Source organism: Arvicanthis niloticus, chromosome 1, assembly GCF_011762505.2.
Source record: "Arvicanthis niloticus isolate mArvNil1 chromosome 1, mArvNil1.pat.X, whole genome shotgun sequence".
In the NCBI taxonomy this organism is placed as follows: Eukaryota; Metazoa; Chordata; class Mammalia; order Rodentia; family Muridae; genus Arvicanthis; species Arvicanthis niloticus.
In genome coordinates this window covers 21032880-21052902 of record NC_047658.1, presented here as the reverse complement: position 1 = coordinate 21052902, position 20023 = coordinate 21032880, and the positions used below count along the sequence as shown (strand labels likewise).

At 40.9% G+C, this 20023-nt stretch overlaps 1 protein-coding gene across 1 annotated transcript; it reads left to right on the top strand.

Moving 5' to 3' along the window:
* Positions 1 to 5599: 5599 nt before the first annotated feature.
* Positions 5600 to 6607, top strand: LOC117694912 (mas-related G-protein coupled receptor member B4-like). The gene has a single exon (XM_034485920.3). The coding sequence runs from the start codon at positions 5615 to 5617 to the stop codon at positions 6605 to 6607; it is 993 nt and encodes a 330-aa protein (XP_034341811.1). The 5' UTR covers positions 5600 to 5614.
* Positions 6608 to 20023: the final 13416 nt, after the last annotated feature.

The following is a 20023-nucleotide window of genomic DNA, read 5'->3' as shown; positions in this document are numbered from 1 at the left end:
CATCAATCCATGGGAGGGTCTTCTGCCTTGTCTGCTCTCCACCTCTAGACCAAAAAACCAGAAGAAAGGTAAGGATGTATCCCAAGAATGTTCAGAGTTACTGTCATGCTGAGTTCATATTTTTGTGTTGCAATGACAAAATGCAACATGCAGGAACTAAGGAGGCATGAGACAGAAGCTTCCCTTTGAAGCAGAGAGGTGGTCTGACTTAAACACGATTTTACTTTCCACCAAATCATTTATATTTGTTCCTGTCATTCCTTTAAGGAGAAGGGTGATATGCATAGTTTGTTTTCCAGGGAAGAAACCTGTAATTCTTCTGATGCTGCTTTTAGAGAGAATTTATCCACAGTTATCACAAATAATTTGAAATTAAACTGAAGTTTGTACAGGGAAGCATAGTACAGACTGATAAAAAGAATACCATTTCAAGAAAGCTGTTCTGCGTGGGTTGGCAGCGGTACCATGTCAGACACAAGAACTGCTGCATTGCTGTTTCTCAGACCTAAAGGGTCATCAGTGTGCTGTGGGCAAGGATTCTCAGCCACATCAGAGTGTCATTGTCCAGAAGGTACAGAGAGGTGCAGGAGGATTGCTCCTTTCTTGACACAACTTTGCTGCACTTCTTCACTTCACTCTGAATCTTCAGCGTCTGGTAACATTTTGGTCATTGGGATCAAAAGAGTGTGACCTGGAATCCATTTTAAGTTAAAACTGATACAATTTGTTAAGAGAGAAATTAAGAGTCTTGGTCTCTCTAGCAATCTGTATAGGTCTTGAAGGTCTCTCAAGCATTATATCATATGAAGATTTTGGTAAATTCTCAAAATCAGGGGATAACAGTGCAGAACAGAGGAAAAACATCAGAAGTGAGGTAAAAGAAGAAAATGTAAGGATCTGATATTAATGTGACTTCCAGAATACTCTTTTGCACATCTAAATGTGCTTCCTCCCAGAGACAATATCACAACAAATGTCATTTAAGAAGAGGATGTTTAGAGTTGAGGTAAATCAGGAAAATTGATTGATGCATGGCTTAGTCCTTCTAGAGCTCCACGTTTGATGAAGATGGCTGCGTCACACCATGCAAACATATGTTCAAACTGTGAGGTATCGTGAGCAGACACAGAACTTTTGCTCTTCCTTCCCCTGTCAAGTTACCCAATGTTAGGGAGGTGGTTTCTCTAAGAGTTAATGGAGGACACAGCCCCAGCATGGGTCTCTGCTTCCTAGGAGGATGTCTTTCTGTCTGAAAGCCTCTTGCTTTGCTCTGGCCTCTGAAGCTGTGTTTGTTTAAATGCAGTAAATAAACCCTGCATCCTGATGACTGCTAAGAGTATTGACTTTGAAGGAGTATTGACTGTGTGTGTGTGTGTGTGTGTGTGTGTGTGTGTGTGTGTGTGTGTGTGTGTGTAGTGCAATTTATCTTTGAAGTTTCTGTGTCAAATATTTTCTAAATAACATATATTAATGGGATATGGGTATAAAATCACCATCATGTATATAGATTTATTGGTTTCTAGTACTTAGTTGTGTTTATTCTATGAAATGGGTGCAGATACACACAAACTTACCCCCATACAGATACACACATTATTTTCTGAAGAACAGTTCCATTTATATATCCTATTTGCTTCTATTTTCTCTTGAAATCTTTTGTATTAAATATGAGCATAGACACCCTATCTATCTTTCTTTAATATTCCAATAATTTTCATTGTCTCTTTCCATCTTTTTGTTTTTGTTATGTGCTTGTCTTTGCCAGTGAAATATGTTTCTTACAGATAAAGTTGGATAGTCTTTTGTCACCCTGTAAGACCCCCACAAAGGGAGGACCTCACCCAAACCTCAGGAATTCGTGGCCACCCAATAACTCACAAGACACCAAACTCGATGCAATCAGCAAGAGGTATATTTTGATCAACATGTTGAGGTCAAGACCCATGACCCACACAGGGGCAATGGGGTTTGACCACGGGGCTTTGGAGGCAGAGCAAATTTAAAGGCAAAAAACCACAAGGAAAAAAACACAACCCAGGGGGGAGTGAAGGGGGGTCATTGGAGAGTACCTGTGGAAAGTCCCAGCCCATTATTCAGTTTGTGACAGGGTCCAAGGAACAGTCATGGGAAACATTTTGTATAGGCTATTCTCTAAGAGCCTATTTGTAATCAACTATCTATCTTGTGGTCAGCCAAGTTCCTGAAACACAGAGCTCATGACCAAGCTGACCTGCACTCTTGGTTCTGCTTAGCCTGCTAGGAGTTTCTGAAAATTTTAACCCTTTCAACCCAATTAAGCGTTCTTATCTTTACATTGGTAAGTTAAGACCATTTACACTTAAGTTTACTATTGTTATACATGTGCAAATTCCTATGATTTGGGGAGTTTTGGTTGAATTGAAGATTGACTCTGTACTTTATTCTATATTCATCTTAAGGGTATTTCCTTTATTGAGTCTTTAAATGCCTGATTCTTTCTTACTACCATTTCTCTTTTGTAACATTTATTTTTTTTCCTAAAGTCTATGACTTCCTCTCCTCTGTGAAGTATTGCATTTTCTTTTATATAAGCTGAGCCCACAGCTTTTCTCTGGCATCTTTATTCTATTGAGATGTAAACCATGTGAACATGGATCAGAAAACTCAAACAGGATACTTTAGCTATTTGTAAAGTAAGGAAACTAGTCATAGAGTAGAAGAGTGGCAATTCCAGACCAACTTTCTCAAATGGTCTTTAGTCCAAAGCCCTATCACAGGATTGCTATGGTCAAGGGCAAGGGGAGAGCTATTTAGTTCAGATTATCATAGATAAGAAAAACCAGCTCCAATGGGGGCTGTGGCTGAGTTGGTCCTATTTTGACTCCTGCTTCTGTTTCATGAAGGTGAGCAGCCCCTTGGCAAACAATTGTGCAGATGACTGAGGTGCTACCATCACCATCGAACTCATCAGCTGTTTATGTAGTGCCACTCTGCCTACTTTATGCTGTTGATGCCCAGATGATTCCCTGAATGAAAATCTTGTGTTCCTGTGTGGTGACCAAAGCTCCAAATAGGAATAGGATAATCTTGGTGAACACAATTGAGTTTGTTGGGTGATAACCTTCAAAGTTCTTGCATGAGATCAGTTTGCAAGGTCTTCTGGGTAGATGCTTTCCCTGAGCTCTGTCTGAGCAGCCTCAGATGATTCCTCCTTCATGGAGTTATCTGTCTTGGATAAGAAGTTAGCCAGAAGGATCCTGTGAAGCAAAGCTCTCTAGACAGGATACTGTTTAGGCTAAGCTACTGCAAGCACATGAACTGCCCTCATTCTACACTATTGGTCAGTTGTAGGAACAAAGGGGGAATACCAGGGTAGTTTGTCTTTTCTCCAAATGTTTCCGTGGCTTTATGGGTGAGAAAGAGAAGCCTATCAAGAATGCTCGTATGGGGGAGTGGAGTGGAGAGAAAGCTCTAAACAACACTACCTGCCCAGCTATGCTGCTCTCTATTCCAGACTGTATCCATTTAGAGATCTCACGGTTCTCAGGGATTGGGATACTATTCTCAGTTGGAGGTGCTCTCTGTTTTTCCTCTGCAGCACAGCCCACACTTCTGGTGCCAGAGACATGTGCATTTGCATGTAGATACAAGTCACAGCCAGAACATTTATTCTCAATTTTTCAACTACTCTTGAATGTCTGGCTCATTTGTTACAGTTCTTAGTTCTCCACTATACCCCTGCCGAGAACAGGACACTGGTGATATAATAACTAACAGAAAAGTGCTTGATGCCCCTCAAGGTTTCTCTGCTTTCTAGTTTTCAAAAAAAAAAAAATTATTGGACATTTTATTTATTTACATTTCAAATATTATCTCTTTTCCCAGTTTCCATTCTGGAACTCCCCTATCCCATTGCCCCTCCCTCTGCTTCTATGAGGGTGCTCCCTTTCCCACTCACCCACTCCCACTTCACTGCCTTGGCATTCCCCTACACTGGGGAATTGAGCCTTCACAGAACTAAAGGCCTCACCTCCTATTTATGACAGACAATGCCATCCTCTGCTACATATGCAGCTGGAGCCATGGGTACCTCCATGTGTACTCATTGGTTGGTGGTTTAGTCCCTGAGAACTCAGGGGGATCTGGTTGATTGATACTGTTGTTTTTCTTGTGGGGTTGCAAACCCCTTCAGTTCCTTCAGTCCTTTCTCTAACTCCTTCATTGGGGTCCCTGCGTTCCATCCAATGGTTGGCTGTAAGCAAGTACCATTTCCTTCATGACTCTCATCCATGATTTCATTTTGCCTATTTAATAGATCCTTTCCAGTGACTAACGGAAGATATGGCTTGTGCCAACAGCTTCCATTTTCCTACACCTGAGAAGAAATCTCAGCCCTAGAATAGAAAGAAGGTTGGTTTCAGAGTTCTGTTGTTCTGTAGCATGAGCATGGGCATGGGTCTGAATTGTGGGTCCCACGTATCTGCAGCCTCAAGGGGCTGGGGCTTCAACACAGGGAAGCAAAGGCGACTGAGTTCACTTCACACATGCTGTCCGGCTGTGGGAAGCTGCAGGGCTCTGATCCGTGGGTGGGGAGAACACACTCTGAGACCCCCACAGGGACTAGAGTTCTTGGGTTGGGGGTCCCCAGGCCAAGGGGGTGACCAAGGACAGACTGATCTCAAGCCCTTGAGCTCTCAAACGCTGCTGAGAGGCTACGGAAGGACCAAGATGGGACATGTACAGGCTGGATCTACCCGCAGCCAAAGGGGGCAAGGAGAGGAGATGAGCTCCAGGGACATCCTGTGGAGACTTGGTTGTGGTGACTCGCTTGGCTGGGGCTTGGCTGGGACTCTGTGGCTGGAACACAGAAAGGTCGTCAGCAGGAGATTAAACTGTGGCTTAGTAGTTGAAGACCTTCTCCACGGTTCCCCATGGTGTGGACCCAAAGAAGGAGAGGTAGTCCATGGTCTTAAAATATGGTCTTAAGATTTTTATTGTCATGGCGGAAAGTGGATGAAACAATAACCCATGTTCTCAGGGCCGGCCTAAGGTTAAATACTTTTTCAAGGAGGAGGGTCTAGGAAACAATGCTTAATTGGCTATGCCCTCTGGCCTTTAGATATCTCATGAATATGGAGAGGCTCTGTGACCTGTAGTCATGCCCTCTACCTGTGATATGTGACTGATGGCCACAAACCTCTCTTTGGGAGAGGCTGTGGAGGGCTGAAGCTCTGTGAAAGGAACCAGGGGTCCTAGGAGCGACGCCAAACTCCTACCAACCCTTTAGGGTCTCTGGGGTTGAAAGCATGCTTGACTAGTTACCCAGCAGCCTCTCACAGCCCACCGCCCCACATTCTGTCTCTACCTAAGATAACCTGAAATGCTTGGCAACTATACTGGGGCCATCAACTACCCAGTATCATAGTGGTCTGCAGATAGACCGAATACTACAAACTAGATTTAAGTTTCTAGTACTTTTGGAAGGTTGGTAAATTGCTTAATCTCTGTGATCCTGTTTTCCCCTCCTTATGGACCTGTGCCAGACATTCCTACATAGTCACAGGGTCCTGACAGAGAGTATCATGTATTCATATCTCTATTTCTTTGCAGGAACACCAGTGGAAAATTCCAAAGCATGGGTTCAACTACCCTGGCCTGGAGTATTAACAACACAGTAGTGAATGAAAATTACAACACTGAAAACTTCTACTGTATCACCACGGTCAATACCCTGACTTTTCTTACTGTCCTCGTTGCCGTGGTTGGACTGGTAGGAAATGCCATAGTGATATGGCTTCTAGGCTTCCACATTCATAGAAATGCCTTCTCTGTCTATGTCCTCAACCTGGCTGGTGCTGATTTCTTGTACCTTTGCACTCAGAGTGTGTATTTCCTGGAATGTATCCTTCAGTTAGGTATCAGACACCTTGAATTTCTCCCCATTGTATTAATCTTTGCTTACCTTGCAGGCATGAGTATGATTGCAGCCATCAGTGCTGAGCGCTGCCTATCTGTTATGAGGCCCATCTGGTATCACTGCCAAAGACCAAGACACTTATCAGCCATCTTGTGTGCTCTACTCTGGGCTTTCTCTCTACTGTTGAGCGTCATGTTAGAACTAGTCTGTAGCTTTCTGCCCAGTCATTATAAATATTCTTTCTGTCGTACTTGTAGCTTTATCACTGCTGCATTTATAATAGTATTATTTGTGGTTATTTCTGTGTCCAGCCTGGCCCTATTGGTCAAGATCATCTGTGGATCACACAGGATTCCTGTGACCAGGTTCTTTGTGACCGTCACTCTCACAGTGGTGGTCTTCATATTCTTTGGTCTCCCCTTTGGGATCTCCTGGTTTCTCTTGTGGTGGATTAGGGAATTTCAAAGAATTGTATTTTATGAAATTGATGAAATTGTTACATTCCTTTCCTGTGTTAATAGCTGTGCCAATCCCATCATTTACTTCCTCATTGGCTCCATTAGGCACCGCAGGTTGCAATGGCAGACTCTGAAGCTACTTCTGCAGAGAGCCATGCAGGACACTCCGGAGGAAGAGAGTGGAGAGAGGCATCCTTCACAAAGGTCTGGGGAACCTGAAACAGTCTGCTATAGTAGTCAAGTGAGTCCTTGATCAGACATGGTTTCTCTGAGAGTCAATTTTGCCTTTATCTATGTAGGCAAATTTCACAATCTTATTCAATCAGTAGAGAAAATAGTCATTTTATAGAAATTGGAAGAAATGGGGCTTGTTACATAGAAACTGACTGCAGCACCATAAAATTGCCTTATATGGGCCTCACTGCATCCCCTTGTGATATAACCCTTGTAATCACTTGGGGCCAGAATAGCTCCCACTGTGAACAAATGCTTCCCTCAGAGCAAGGATCAAGGTAGTTCAAGAAAGGTCAGAATTTCTTTGGTCATTAATTAAACTTGATAAAGATTAAATGAATATTATATTTTAAAGAAATGTCCCCATTTTTTAAAAGTTGTTTTCTAAATATTAAAAGAAATGAATGAAAATGTCCACAATTTCAGTTCCTTCAATATCTTCACACTTTAGAATATGTGCATAATTTTAAAATGTTTCTTATGTAAATTGCCTAGTAAACAAAGATGAATCTTTAAGATTGCCTATTCTAAATCTTCATTCACCCATTGGAATCTTCAACTTCAAGTAGCTGCCATTTTCACCCACTGAAAAAATAAGGACAGGTTTTATACACCAACATCCAAGCACACTCTACCAAGCACACTCTAAAGTAGAGGGAGACTCTCTCCAGTTTCTCTCTTTTACAGTGCCTCGGTTAACATTCCATGATCATGTCTTCCCTCTTCTTCCCTTATCTTTGTCCTGACTCTCTTTCTATGACTGTCTAATCCCTCATGAAAAGAAAATTCAATGAGTGTCCTTGAACTTATTTTCTCTTGGAATTGAACCTCCCTCAAACATTATTCCCAGGAATGCATAGCATCCATAACTTGAAATATGCATGTTTATATATTTTCTTTTTCAAGTATTTTGTTTGAAATAGAATGACATCACTGTCTTCTTTCCCTTTCCTCCTGTTAGCATTTCCCAGCTACCCCATCCCTTCAGCCCTTTCTGTGTCTCCCCTCCTAAATGAATAGCTTCTTCATTTTTGATTATTAGTGTTATACACACACACACACGTGTGTGTGTGTGTGTGTGTGTGTGTGTGTGTAAAGACACCTGCTCAATCTATTTTTGTTGTTTGTATTTATTTCAAGATTGACAATTCTGTATTTGACAACAAATAAGGGAGCTGACCCCCGGGAGAGGTTAATTCTCCTTTTCCCAGTCGTCATTGGTTGCCTGTAGTTCTTTGTCTAGGGGTGAGACCCTATAAAACTCTTCTCCTTTCACATTAGCATGTCTATTAACATTGCTTTGTCCCCATCTTATTTACACAGTCTTTCTTAAGACAGATAGTTTCACAGCAGACTTCCTGGTATTCTGTCTCTTACAATCTCTCTGCAATCTCTCCCATGATGTTCCTTGAGTCATAGATACAGAAGCTGTGATGAAGATATGCTCACTGGACTGGGATACCCACAATCTGTTAATCTCTGTATTGTGTCTAGTTGTAGTTTCATGTGATGGTCTCCATTAGCTACAAAGAGAAGCTTCTTTAATGAACACTACACTTAACTATGGTATAAGAATAAGATTTAGAATGTAGTAAGGAATTGTGGTGGTCTAACAAAGTGACAGTAATAGATTCTTTTCAAAGGATTCTACCTCAGGAAGATGCCTAGATTGCTAGTACTATACATGATTTCCCTCCTGTTGACTGAGCTTTAAATCCAATTAGAGAGCTGTTGGTTGCCACTAACATGTGACTGTTTGTATCTTTATGGATATCTTGCAATTCTGGTAATTGTCATGATTCATGGGTATTGAAGCTTGGTAGATGGTTTTACTGCTTCCTTCCCTTGGCAGCTTGCATAGTATTTTCTGGAACCATGGAAGCCAGACTGCAGGAAAGACATCAGATCAAGCCTGAATCATTTAAGTCTTTTGTCCTAAATGTGAAGTGTCTTCATCAATGGGGTCCACCCTCAACCGAGGGTTACATCTATAATCTATATTGCTTTGGTAATCACAGGGCATGCTCTGGCTAATCATTCAAAGAGATTTCTCGTGCCTTGAACTGGTTCTTGTGGGGATTATTGTCAGCCCAAGTGGCTTAACTTCCTTTAAGATATGTGTAAATGAACATGTGTGTGTGCATGTATAATATACATTATTCTATGTCCCACTTCATATTATCTATATCCTGCTATTCCTTCCCAAGCCCCCAACATATGGTTCCTTTATATTTTTCTGGTTTGTAATTACTACATGTTGCATATGTACATCTGAGGATTTAGAACTAGGAACTACAGATAAGAGAGACCATGTGGCATTTGTCTTTCTGGATAGGACTCTGTTTGCAAAGAAATTTAGGCAAACAATTGATAAGTGGGGCTCCATAAAACCAAAACACTTCTTCACAGCTAAGAAGCCATCAGCCAAGTAAAGAAGAAACAAAAGAAAAAAAAAAGAATGGGAGATAATCTCTGCCAGTTATACATCTGACAGAGGATTAATACTCAGAATATATAAAGAATTCCAAAAACAAGGAGTCCAAGAACCAAAGTACCATTTGAAAAATGGGCCTGGGATGTAAACAGGGTGTTCTCGGGAGAGTAAATTTAAAAATTGCTAATAAAATCTTGAAAAATCTTTTATCAGAAAAATGCAAACTAAAACAACTTTGACGTTTCATGTCATCTGGGACAGCATGCCTAAAATCAACAAAACAACTGACAACAAATACTGTCAAGGTTGTGGAGAAAGCAGATCCCCCTTCACTCTTGGTAGGTAGCCACTCTGGAAAACAGGATGGAGAATCTTCAAAGAACTATAACTGTCATATGATTCAGCTGTGCTACTCATTGGCATATGACCAAAGAACTGAACATTCTATTCCATAGATATTTGTTCACCAGTGTTTACTGCCACCTTTTTCACAATAGCTGGGAAGTGGGAACAATCCAAATGCCTTCAACTGATGACTCAAAATGAGCATGATTCAAAAATGAATATGTGATACATATAAAATCAAATACCATTTGGCTGTAAAGAAAAATGAAATCAGGAGATTTGCAGATAAACCTAGAAAATATCTTGAGTAAGGTGACATGTTCTACAAAATAATATTTCAATCTTAAATGCTGCTGTATTTGATAATTTTAATTAAGAATTATGAAGGTGTAATTAAGAAAAATGATATGTACAGATTAAGCAAATTCATAGTTCAACAAATTTGCTTGAATAAATATAACTACTTGACTCCAAACCCAATCAAGATGTAAAATACTTCCTTGTTTCTGTGAATTCTCACTGTTCCTCCAGTCAGAACTCACTTTGGAAGTCAATACTGTTAATATTTGTTCCTCAATGTAAAATTGAAAGTGCAAATTAAACGAATATATCATCTACCATTTTTTTTCTCCATTTAGCAAAAGCTACTTCTTTAGGGAAAATCTTTGAATGTAAAGCACTATTACCACATAGAGAACTTGTGTTGTAAATTGTTTTTATCTCATATATACTTCACATTTTTATGTTTTTCCATTTTCTCTTACCACAAAGATTTAGTAACCACCATCATATCATGTAGTCTCTCTTCACATATTGACTCTTTAAAATATATTTCATATGTAAATGAGATTTCATGTAGTCTATCTATACATAATGATGCTTTAAAATACATTCCATACATAAATGAAGTTATGCAATATTTTCTCCCTACATTGTTTTTACTTCCAGTTGACTTAATGGTAATTCCATTTAAATTCCATTTACACATACATATACATACACATATGCATATGGAAGTAATATAATATATTAGAAAATAGAGGCTTTTAATACAGCTTTTCCAAAGGCCTATAGCATCATCCCTGTCCTTCCTCAAATCCCACTCCCCACCTAGCCCTCTTATTGAACTTGGACTTTGAAACAATGTTGAAAATAAAAGTATTTTGTGACTCGAAGATGGACTACATGAGTTTTATATTATGAAAGGTGTGTGACATTTTATGATAAAGGACAAAATGTTAAGGTCTGAGTATTAAAAATCTTCCTAGGTTTATGTTTTAAGTGCTTCTTGACCAACTAGTTATTCTATTTTGAGATATTATGCAAATATTAGGGCCTAAGTCCACCCATATTATAACCAAAGACAAGAACTCCTCTTTAACAGTTGAGGGATAACATGTTATGTGTGATTATCACAATTTCAAACTCTATTTCTCCATTGTTGCATGCCTAGGTTTTCCAAGTACTGAATACTGTAACTAATGCTCTAAAAAACATACAACACTGTCTTTGTATTCGTGGTAGAGATGTCTTTTTTGCCTATTTTTCTTTTTTATTATTATTTTTGTTGGTTATTTTATTTATTTACATTTCAAATGTTATCGCACTTCCCAGTTTTTCATCCACAAAACCTCATTTCCCTACCTCTCCCCATGCTTCTATGAGGGTGCTTCCCATCCACCCACCCATTCCTGCCTCGGTGCCCTAACATTCCCCTACTCTGGGTCATTGAGCCTCCACAAGACCAAGGGTTTCACCTCTCACTGATGCCAGATAAGACAATCCTCTGCTACATATGGAGCTAAGGACATGGGTCCCTCCATGTGTACTCTTTGGTTGGTGGTTTAGTCCCTGGGAACTTTGGGGGGGGGGGTCTTATTGGTTGATATTGTTGTTCTTCCTATGGGGTTGCAAATCTCTTCAGTTCCTTCAGTCCTTCCCCTAACATTCAGGTCTCCACACTCAGTCCAATCATTTGCTGCATGAATCCTCATCTCTATTGGTCAAGCTCTGGCATTTTATTTTAATCTAATTTATGTCCATAGAGGGCATATGGTAACAATATAAAGTTTGGATTTTTGGTTTGGGGGTTTTGGGTTTTTGTTATTGTTGTTTTGTTGTTGTTAGGTCTGGGGATTTTTTTTTTTTTTTTTTTTTTTTGGTTTTGATGTTTTGTTGTTTTGCTGAAATGCATTACAAGTCATTATGTTTTATTTATACTAAGAAATATTATTGTGGCTTATAGCTTGAGGGCTCATTGGTCTATGACTGAAAGGCTCTTTCTTTGCCCCTATATAGAATCTAATGGAGATATGAGAATATGGAAGGAGAGGAAATCTCACATCACAGAAGACAAAACAAAATGTGACAGGAAAAGGCCAGGCATATATATCAAAAACACTTTTAATTGGTGCCCAAGAGCAGATATAGTGCTCCAGGCCCCCTCACCCCACCCACACCCAGAAACAGATTGACCCCCAGGAGATCTGACACACCCAGGCTCACAAGTAAATCCCCAACCCCGGCCCCAATACCTAGCTTAACTGGGACCACAGAGACACAGAGAGAGGACAGAGGATCTCCTGACCTGCCAGAGACACACCTTCCTTCCATTCACATCTGTGCCAGGGATCCTGTGATCCAGCCATCCTCCCCACACATTCCACACCCAGAGACAGCTTGACCCCAAGGAGTTCTGACACAGCTAGACTTACATATCAGGCTCACAAGACCCACTCCCATACCCAGAGATAGCCTGACCCAAGAAAGCCCCCAAAAAACAGACTCACAGGAGTGACAGGCTCCAGTCAGAGGCACCAAGGCCAATTAACACCAGAGATAATCACATGGTGAGAGGCATGCACAAGAACATAAGAACAGAAACCAATGCTACTTGGCAGCATCACAACCAGTTCTCCCACCATGGCAAGCCTTGTATACCCTAACATACCTAAAAAGCAAGATTCAGATCTAAAATCCCAACTCATGAAGATGATAGACCACCTTAAGGAGGACATAAATAATCCCTTTAAAAAAATACAGGAGAATACAGGTAAACAAGTAGAAGCCCTTAAAGGGGAAACACTTAAGTCCCTTAAAGAAATACAGGAAAACACAACCAAACAGGTGAAGAAATTGAACAAAACCATTAAGGATCTAAAAATGGAAATAGAAACAATAAAGAAATCACAGAGGGAGACAACTCTGGAGATGGAAAATCCAGGAAAGAGATCAGGAGTCACAGATGCAAGAATCACCAACAGAATACACATGATAGAAGAGGGAATCTCAGGTATAGAGGATACAATGGAAGACATTGACACAACAATCAAAGAAAATACAAAGTGAAAACTCCTAACCTCAAACATCCTAAAAATTAGAACAGAATGAAAAGACCAGATCTAAGAATAAAAGGTATAGGATAGAACAAAAACTCCCAACTCAAAGTTCCAGTAAACATCTTCAACAAAATCATAGAAGAAAACTTACCTAACCTACAGAAAGAGATGCCTATAAATGCACAAGAAGCCTACAGAACACCAAATAGATAGGACGAGAAAAGAAATTCCTCACATCACATAATAATCAAAACACCAAATGCACAGAACAAAGAAAGAATATTAAAAGAGGTAAGGAAAAAGTCAAGTAACATATAAAGGGAGACCTATCAGAATTATACCAGATTTCTCAACAAAGACCCTAAAAGCTAGAAGATCTTGGGTAGATATCATACAGACTCTAGGAGAACACAAAAGCCAGCCCAGGCCACTATGCCCAGCAAAACTCTCAATTATCATAAATGGAGAAATCAAGATATTCAATGACAAAACCAAAATTAAGCAATATCTTTCTACTAAACCAGCCCTATAGAGAATAATAGAAGTAAAACTCCAACACAAGGAGGGAAAATACAGTTAAAATATAATCTTCTTACAATAAACCCAAAAGAACAGAACCACACAAACATAATCCCACCTCTAACAACAAAAAATAACAGGAAACAACAATCATTGGTCCTTAATATCTCTCAATATCAATGGACTCAATTTTCCCAATAAAAAAGACATAGACTAACAGAGTGGATACATAAACAGGACCCAGCAATTAGCTGCATAAATAAAACATGCCTCAGTGACAAAGACAGATTCTCCCTCAAAGTAAAAGGCTGTGAAAATTTTTTCCAAGCAAATGGTCCCAAGAAACAATTTGGAATAGTCATTCTAATATCCAATAAAATAGAGTTTCAACCAAAAATTATCAAAAGATGGGGAAGGACACTTCATACTCATCAAAGAAAAATCCACCAAGATAAATTCTCAATTCTGAACATCTGTGCCACAAATGCAAGGGCAGCCAAATTTGTAAAAGAAACTTTACAAAAGCTCAAAATACACATTGAACTGCATAAAATAATAGTGGGAGACTTCCACATACCACTCTCACCAATGGACAGATCATGTAAACAGAAACTAAACAGAGATACAGTGAAACTAAAAGAAGGTATGAACCAAATGGATTTAACAGGTATCTATAGAACATTTCGTGCTGAACTTTTACATATACTTTTACATATACTTTTATAAAGTATAAAGATTTATAAAGATTTATAAAGATTGGTGCTTGTCCATGGAACGGGTCTCAAGTTCAGCCATTTCCTCCGTTACTTCTCATTACTTCTCTTCGAGAGCAGCAGGTGTTCTTAACAGTGGAACCATCCCTCCAGGCTCTCAGTACCATCTCTAAGCTACAGCGGTAACTTCTCAACACTGTATCATAACACGAAGCCTTATTAGAATTAGTAATCCTGCTTCACGGTGGCTTCCCTAATGATGCTTCAGCATGCATTTCCATTTTCATCAACTCTGCTGAGTCACTGTCTGCCTACCCACGCAGCAGCAGTGTTCCTTATGCTGGCTCTGTCCGGTGGTCTGCCTCTGCCTGTCTTGGGCCCACAGGCAGCCACCCTAGGCTGGGCAAGTGCCTCTGACTTCTGCCCACTCTGGCTGTCACAGCCTGCGGGCTGACCAAGCAGCAAAAGGGGCAGCTCCCTTTCCCTGCTGTGAGCGCAGCTGCTGTGCACTGAAGGCTTGCTCTGCTCTCTGTTCCCTGCTCTCTGATTTGCTCTCTTTTCTTTTTGTTTATTTATTCACTTACACCTCAATATCAGCCTTCCCTCCTCCAGGTACCCCTCACATAGATCCTCTCCACATCCACTCTCCCGTTCTCTTTTGAGAAGGGGCAACCCCCCTTTGCGTACTCTCCCACTCACATTTTAACACCTCCACCCCAACCCTGCACATCAAGTCAAGGCATCCTCTCCCACGGAGGCCAGAGTATAGAATGAAACCTGTTTTACCCAGCCTCAGCTCTAGCAAGAAACCCGCACTCTCTCTTACATTTTCTGTCCTAAATGAAGGTGAAAGAGCGATCTTTCTATAACAGTAGGCTTTGAATGTTTTGGATAAAATGAAAAGAAAGAATGAGTGCCTATCAGGAAGGACAAAAGTCTGTTTACCCTGCCAGCCCCTCAGTTACAGAAGGAAGCCTCTGCATCCTGCCTTGATTTGGAGGAAGTGCCAGCCCCTTGTATGAACACCTTGTTGTAGAACACAGCCATGTCAATTTAGAAAAATGCCATAATAAGAACTCTGAAAATGGTCCCTTGCTTCCATTCTCTCATGAAGAGATGCAGAGCTGGCCAGTGCTGAAGAGGGCAGAAGTCAGAGGCACCCGCCCAGCCAAGGGTGGCTGCCTGTGGGCCCAAGGCAGGCAGAGGCAGACCACATGACTGAGCCAGCTTAAGGAACACTGCTGCTGATCCTGGGTGGCAGCTCTGCCCCCAATCTCACAGAACCCAGAGGAAGCAGGCCTCCCAGAGGAAGCAGGCCTCCCAGGATCCCTAACCAGGGCAGTATCTTAGGTAAGGAGACAGCAACACCTGCTTCAAACAGGGAGTAACTGGGACCCACTAGGACCCAGGAAGTCACTCCTGGCCTGGAGCACTGAATCCTTCCTGTCTGCTCCTTAGCACTGAGCAGATCTTAGGCACCAGCTCTAACCCCAGTAGCAACACCCACCCCACAGAGTTCTGACACAACCAAGATAATAGGAAAGACAGACTCCAGTCAGAGATAGGGCAGGTAGCACAAAGGAGATCCAGATGGTGAAAGGCAAGCACAAGAACATAAGCATCAGCAACCCAGGGTACTTGGCATCATTAGAACCTAGTTCTTCCACACAAGAAAGTCCTGAATTCCCCATATCACTAGGAAAGCAAGATTCAGATTTGAAATTACTTCTAATGATAATGATAGAAGACTTTAAGAAGGACATAAATAACACTCTCAAAGAAATTGAGAACACAGGTAAACAGGTAGCAGCCCTTAAAGAGGAAGCACAAAAATCCCTTAAAGAATTACAAGAGAACACAACAAAACAGGTAAAGGAATTGAACAAAACCATCCAGGACATAAAAATGGAAGTAGAAACAATCAAGAAATCACAAAGGGAGACTACCCTGGAGATAGAAAACCTAAGAAAGAAATCAGGAGTCATAGATGCAAGCATCACCAACAGAATACAAGAGATAGAAGAGAGAATCTCAGGTGCAGAAGATACCATAGAAAATATTGACACAACTGTCAAAGAAAATGTAAAATGCAAAAAGTTCTTAACACAAAACATCCAGGAAATCCAGGACACAATGAGAAGAACAAACCTAAGAATAATAGGTATAGATGAGAGTGAAGATTTCCAACTTAAAGGGCCAATAAATATCTTCAACAAAATTATAGAAGAAAACTTCCCTAAAGAACTAGATGTCCATAAACATACAAGAAGCCTATAGAATGCCAAATAGAGTAGACCAGAAAAGAAATACCTCCCATCACATAATAATCAAAACACCAAGTGCACAAAACAAAGAAAGAATATTAAATGCAGTAAGGGAAAAAGGTAAAGTAACATATAAAGGCAGACCTATCAGAATTACACCAGACATCTCAACAGATACTATAAAAGCTAGAAGATGCTGGACAGATGTCATACAGACCCTAACAGAACACAAATGCCAGCCCAGGCTAGAGTTTGCCAGCAAAACTCTCAATTACCATAGATGGAGAAACCAAGATATTCCACGACAAAACCAAATTTACACAATGTCTTTCCACAAACCCAGCATTACAAAGGATAATAGCAGGAAAGCTCCAATACAAGGAGGGAAATTATACCCTAGAAAGAGCAAGAAAGTAATCCTCTTCCAACAAATCCAAAAGAAGATAGCCACACAAAGATAATTCCACCTCTAATAACAAAAATAACAGGAACCAACAATCACTGTTCCTTAATATCTCTTAACATCAATGGACTCATTTCCCCAATTAAAAGACATAGGCTAATTGACTGGATACGTAAACAGGACCCAGCATTTTGCTGCATACAGGAAACCCACCTCAGTGACAAAGACAGACTTTACCTTAGAGTAAAAGACTGGAAAACAATTTTTCAAGCAAATGGTCCTAAGAAACAAGCTGGAGTAGCCATTCTAAACTCCAGCCCAAGAACACAAAGGGAGGGACTCATGGCTCCACCTGTATAGGTAGTTGAGGGTGACCTTGCCAGGCACCAGTAGAAGTGGACGGCCTTGGTGCCTGAAAATTTGGATTCCCTAGTGTTGGGGAATTTTGAGAGCAGGAAGGCAGGAATGAGAGGATGGTGGGAGCACACCCTCATAGTAAATGGAGGAGGAGGAGGGATGGAGTAAGGGGTTAGGCATCAGTGGAAGTGGACAGCCTTGGTGCCTGAAAGTTTGGGTTCCCTAGTGTTGGGGAATTTGAGAGCAGGGAGATGGGAATGGGAGGATGGTGGGAGCACACCCTCATAGAAACTCCCAGAATTATATGGATTAGACATGACAGAGGCAGGCCGCCAGAAGACTAGATTCCAGAATTCAAACAGAAAATTATCTTGATACTAAAATTTGTTTTGAGAATTGTATATTGCAGAATACATAGCCTCTTTGTATCTACTCATCAAGCAAGCTGAGCAGACCTGCTCAAACCTGGAATTTCAGCTGGATACAGTGAAGACACAGTGTCAGAGGCTTATCAATTTACTCTTCCCCCTGCCTCTCTTCTAATATCTCAATGTCCATAATCAGCTTGAAGAAGTTAATGAAGAGTCGGCGCCCCTATTTCCTGGGCTTGGGGACTGAGGTGGTTAATATTGGGCTGTCTTTCTAGGGAAACGTAATGGTTTTGGTGGAACAGGGAGGATTAGCTAGGATTTATTGCATAGCCATAACCTACTGGTAGAAATATGTATAATTGCTATTAAGATGAAGTTATAATTTCTTAAATGGTACAAAATTTACTTTGATTTCAAATTTAAGGTTTTCATTGGTATGAGCTTCTTATTAATACAAAAGTGAGATTAATATTGTTGCTCTCATAGGCATTCTGCCTATATAACACATTTAGGAATACAAGGCTTAGACCCAGTCCTTTAACTTTTCTAAATGATTTGAGATTTAGCCTGTGAGTTAAGGGCCTATAGCAAATTCATGGCTCTGAGTTTATTGTTAGGGTGTTTTCTATGTTTTCTTTAGAAATAGCTGAGAGGAGTTAACAGATAAAAGTCCAGATTGCCTTACATGGATAGTTGGTTTTCAAAACATCAGAAGTCCATAGAACTGACGCTACAAATATTTATATATTAATGTTCATTTTGATTAGAGACCTGTCTGCTCCTGACAGCTTCCTGTCTTGGATTCTAAGAAGAAATTTAGCATTTTTGGAGTTACTCCAGTTGTGGGGAGACAGCCACCAGGCAAGAATTGCCTCTTTCCATCTACAGACAAATTACTGTCCAGAAAAGGACACACTTGCAGAATAGTTGACTGATTATATCTGCCAAGTCAGAGTAATCAGCCCTTAATAATTCTGCATCACTAGGTCTGTCAGATGATCCTGGGCCAGAAGGCTGAAGATCCTTCAACGTTTTGTAGTATAGGGATTGTTCAGGTGTTCAGCGGTCTCTACAAATTGGCAAAGTTTTAAAAGCTATGCTTTGTGCTTCCCATAATTTCAGTTTACTCAGTCATTCTGGATTTCTGACAGGGTTGAAGACTTATAGTCTCATAGCCAATCCCAGCTATTTACTTTAGAGAAAAGATTTGAGAGGATGGTTTTCAGCTGACATTCATTCTAAAGCCAAGAAAAAAAGCCAGGTTCAGAACTAAGTCTTTTAGTTAGGAGGGATGACAGAGGCTCTGGTTAGTCAACAAAATGTGGACTGGGTATTAGGTCTATCTTGTTTCTTACTGACACAAATTGGCATAGTTATGCTCTAATTGTACTTTAAAAGTTTTATTTTAACAGGAAGGGTGATATGTAGGAGGAGCTAAGGTGGGAAGAGTAAGGAGACAAAGAGGAGGAGTAAGGAGAGGAGAAGGAGAGGAGGAGCTAGGTGACAAGAGGGGGGGCCAAGGGGAACATGGAGGCAGATGTTCTTGTGTCTCCACCAGTCAAAGATAGTTGATATATCTAAGTTTGGTATTGGGTTACACTTCTGATTGTATGGGCATCTTATTATTGAGCATTACCAAATTTATAAAGCCTTTGATTAACATTAAAAAATGTATAAAAGCAAAAAGGAGAAGGGAAGATAGGATAGGGGTTTTCTAGTGAGGGGAAATGGGAAAAGGGGATGGCATCTGAAATGTAAATAAAATATCCAATAAAAAATTTTTAAAAAAATAAACACTGCTGCTGCGTGAGTGGGCAGACAGTGACTGAGCAGAGTTGATGAAAATGAAAATGCCCCTTATCCCATCCTCCTGCTACTTCTATGAGGGTGTGCCCCCACTCATCTACCTGCTCCCCCTCCCCACTCACAAATTCCCCCACACTGGGGCATCCAGCCTTCATCGGGACCAAGGACCTCCTCTTCTATAAATGCCTGACAAAGCCATCCTCCACTACATATACAACTGGAGCCATGGGTCCCTCCAAGCGTGTTCCCAGGCTGGTGGTTTAGACCCTGGGAGCTCTGGTTGGTTGGTATTGTTGCTCTCCCCATTGGGCCACAAGCCCCTTCAGCCCCTTCAGCCCCTTCAGTCTTCTCTTTACCTCCTCCATTGGGAACCCCATAATCAGTTCAATGGTTCTCTGCAATCATCCACCTCTGTATTTGTCAGACTCTGGCAGAGCCTCTCAGGGAACAGTTATATCAGGTTTCTGTCGGCATGCACTTCCTGACATCCACAACGGTGACTGCACATGGGCTGGATCCCCAGGTAGGGCAGTCTCCATAGGCCCCTCCTTCAGTTTCTGTCCCACGCTTTGTCTTCATACTTGCTCCCATGAGTATTTTGTTACCCCTTCTAAGAAGGACCAAAGCACCCACACTTTGGTCTTCCTTCTTCTTGAGCTTCATGTGGTCTGTGAATTGTTTCTTAGGTATTGAGAGCTTTTGGGCTAATATCCACTTATCAGTGAGTGCATACCATGTGTGTTCTTTTGTGATTGGGTCCCTCACTCAGGATGCTATTTTCTAATTCCATCCATATGCCTAAGAATTTCATGAAGTCATTGTTTTTAATAGCTGAGTAGTACTCCATTGTGTAAGGGCTTCTGTGCGGCAGGGGATGGAAAAGGG

Excerpts from the sequence above, each read along its gene's own strand:
- LOC117694912 (XM_034485920.3), top strand. The coding sequence starts at position 5,615 with ATGGGTTCAACTACCCTGGCCTGGAGTATTAACAACACAGTAGTGAAT.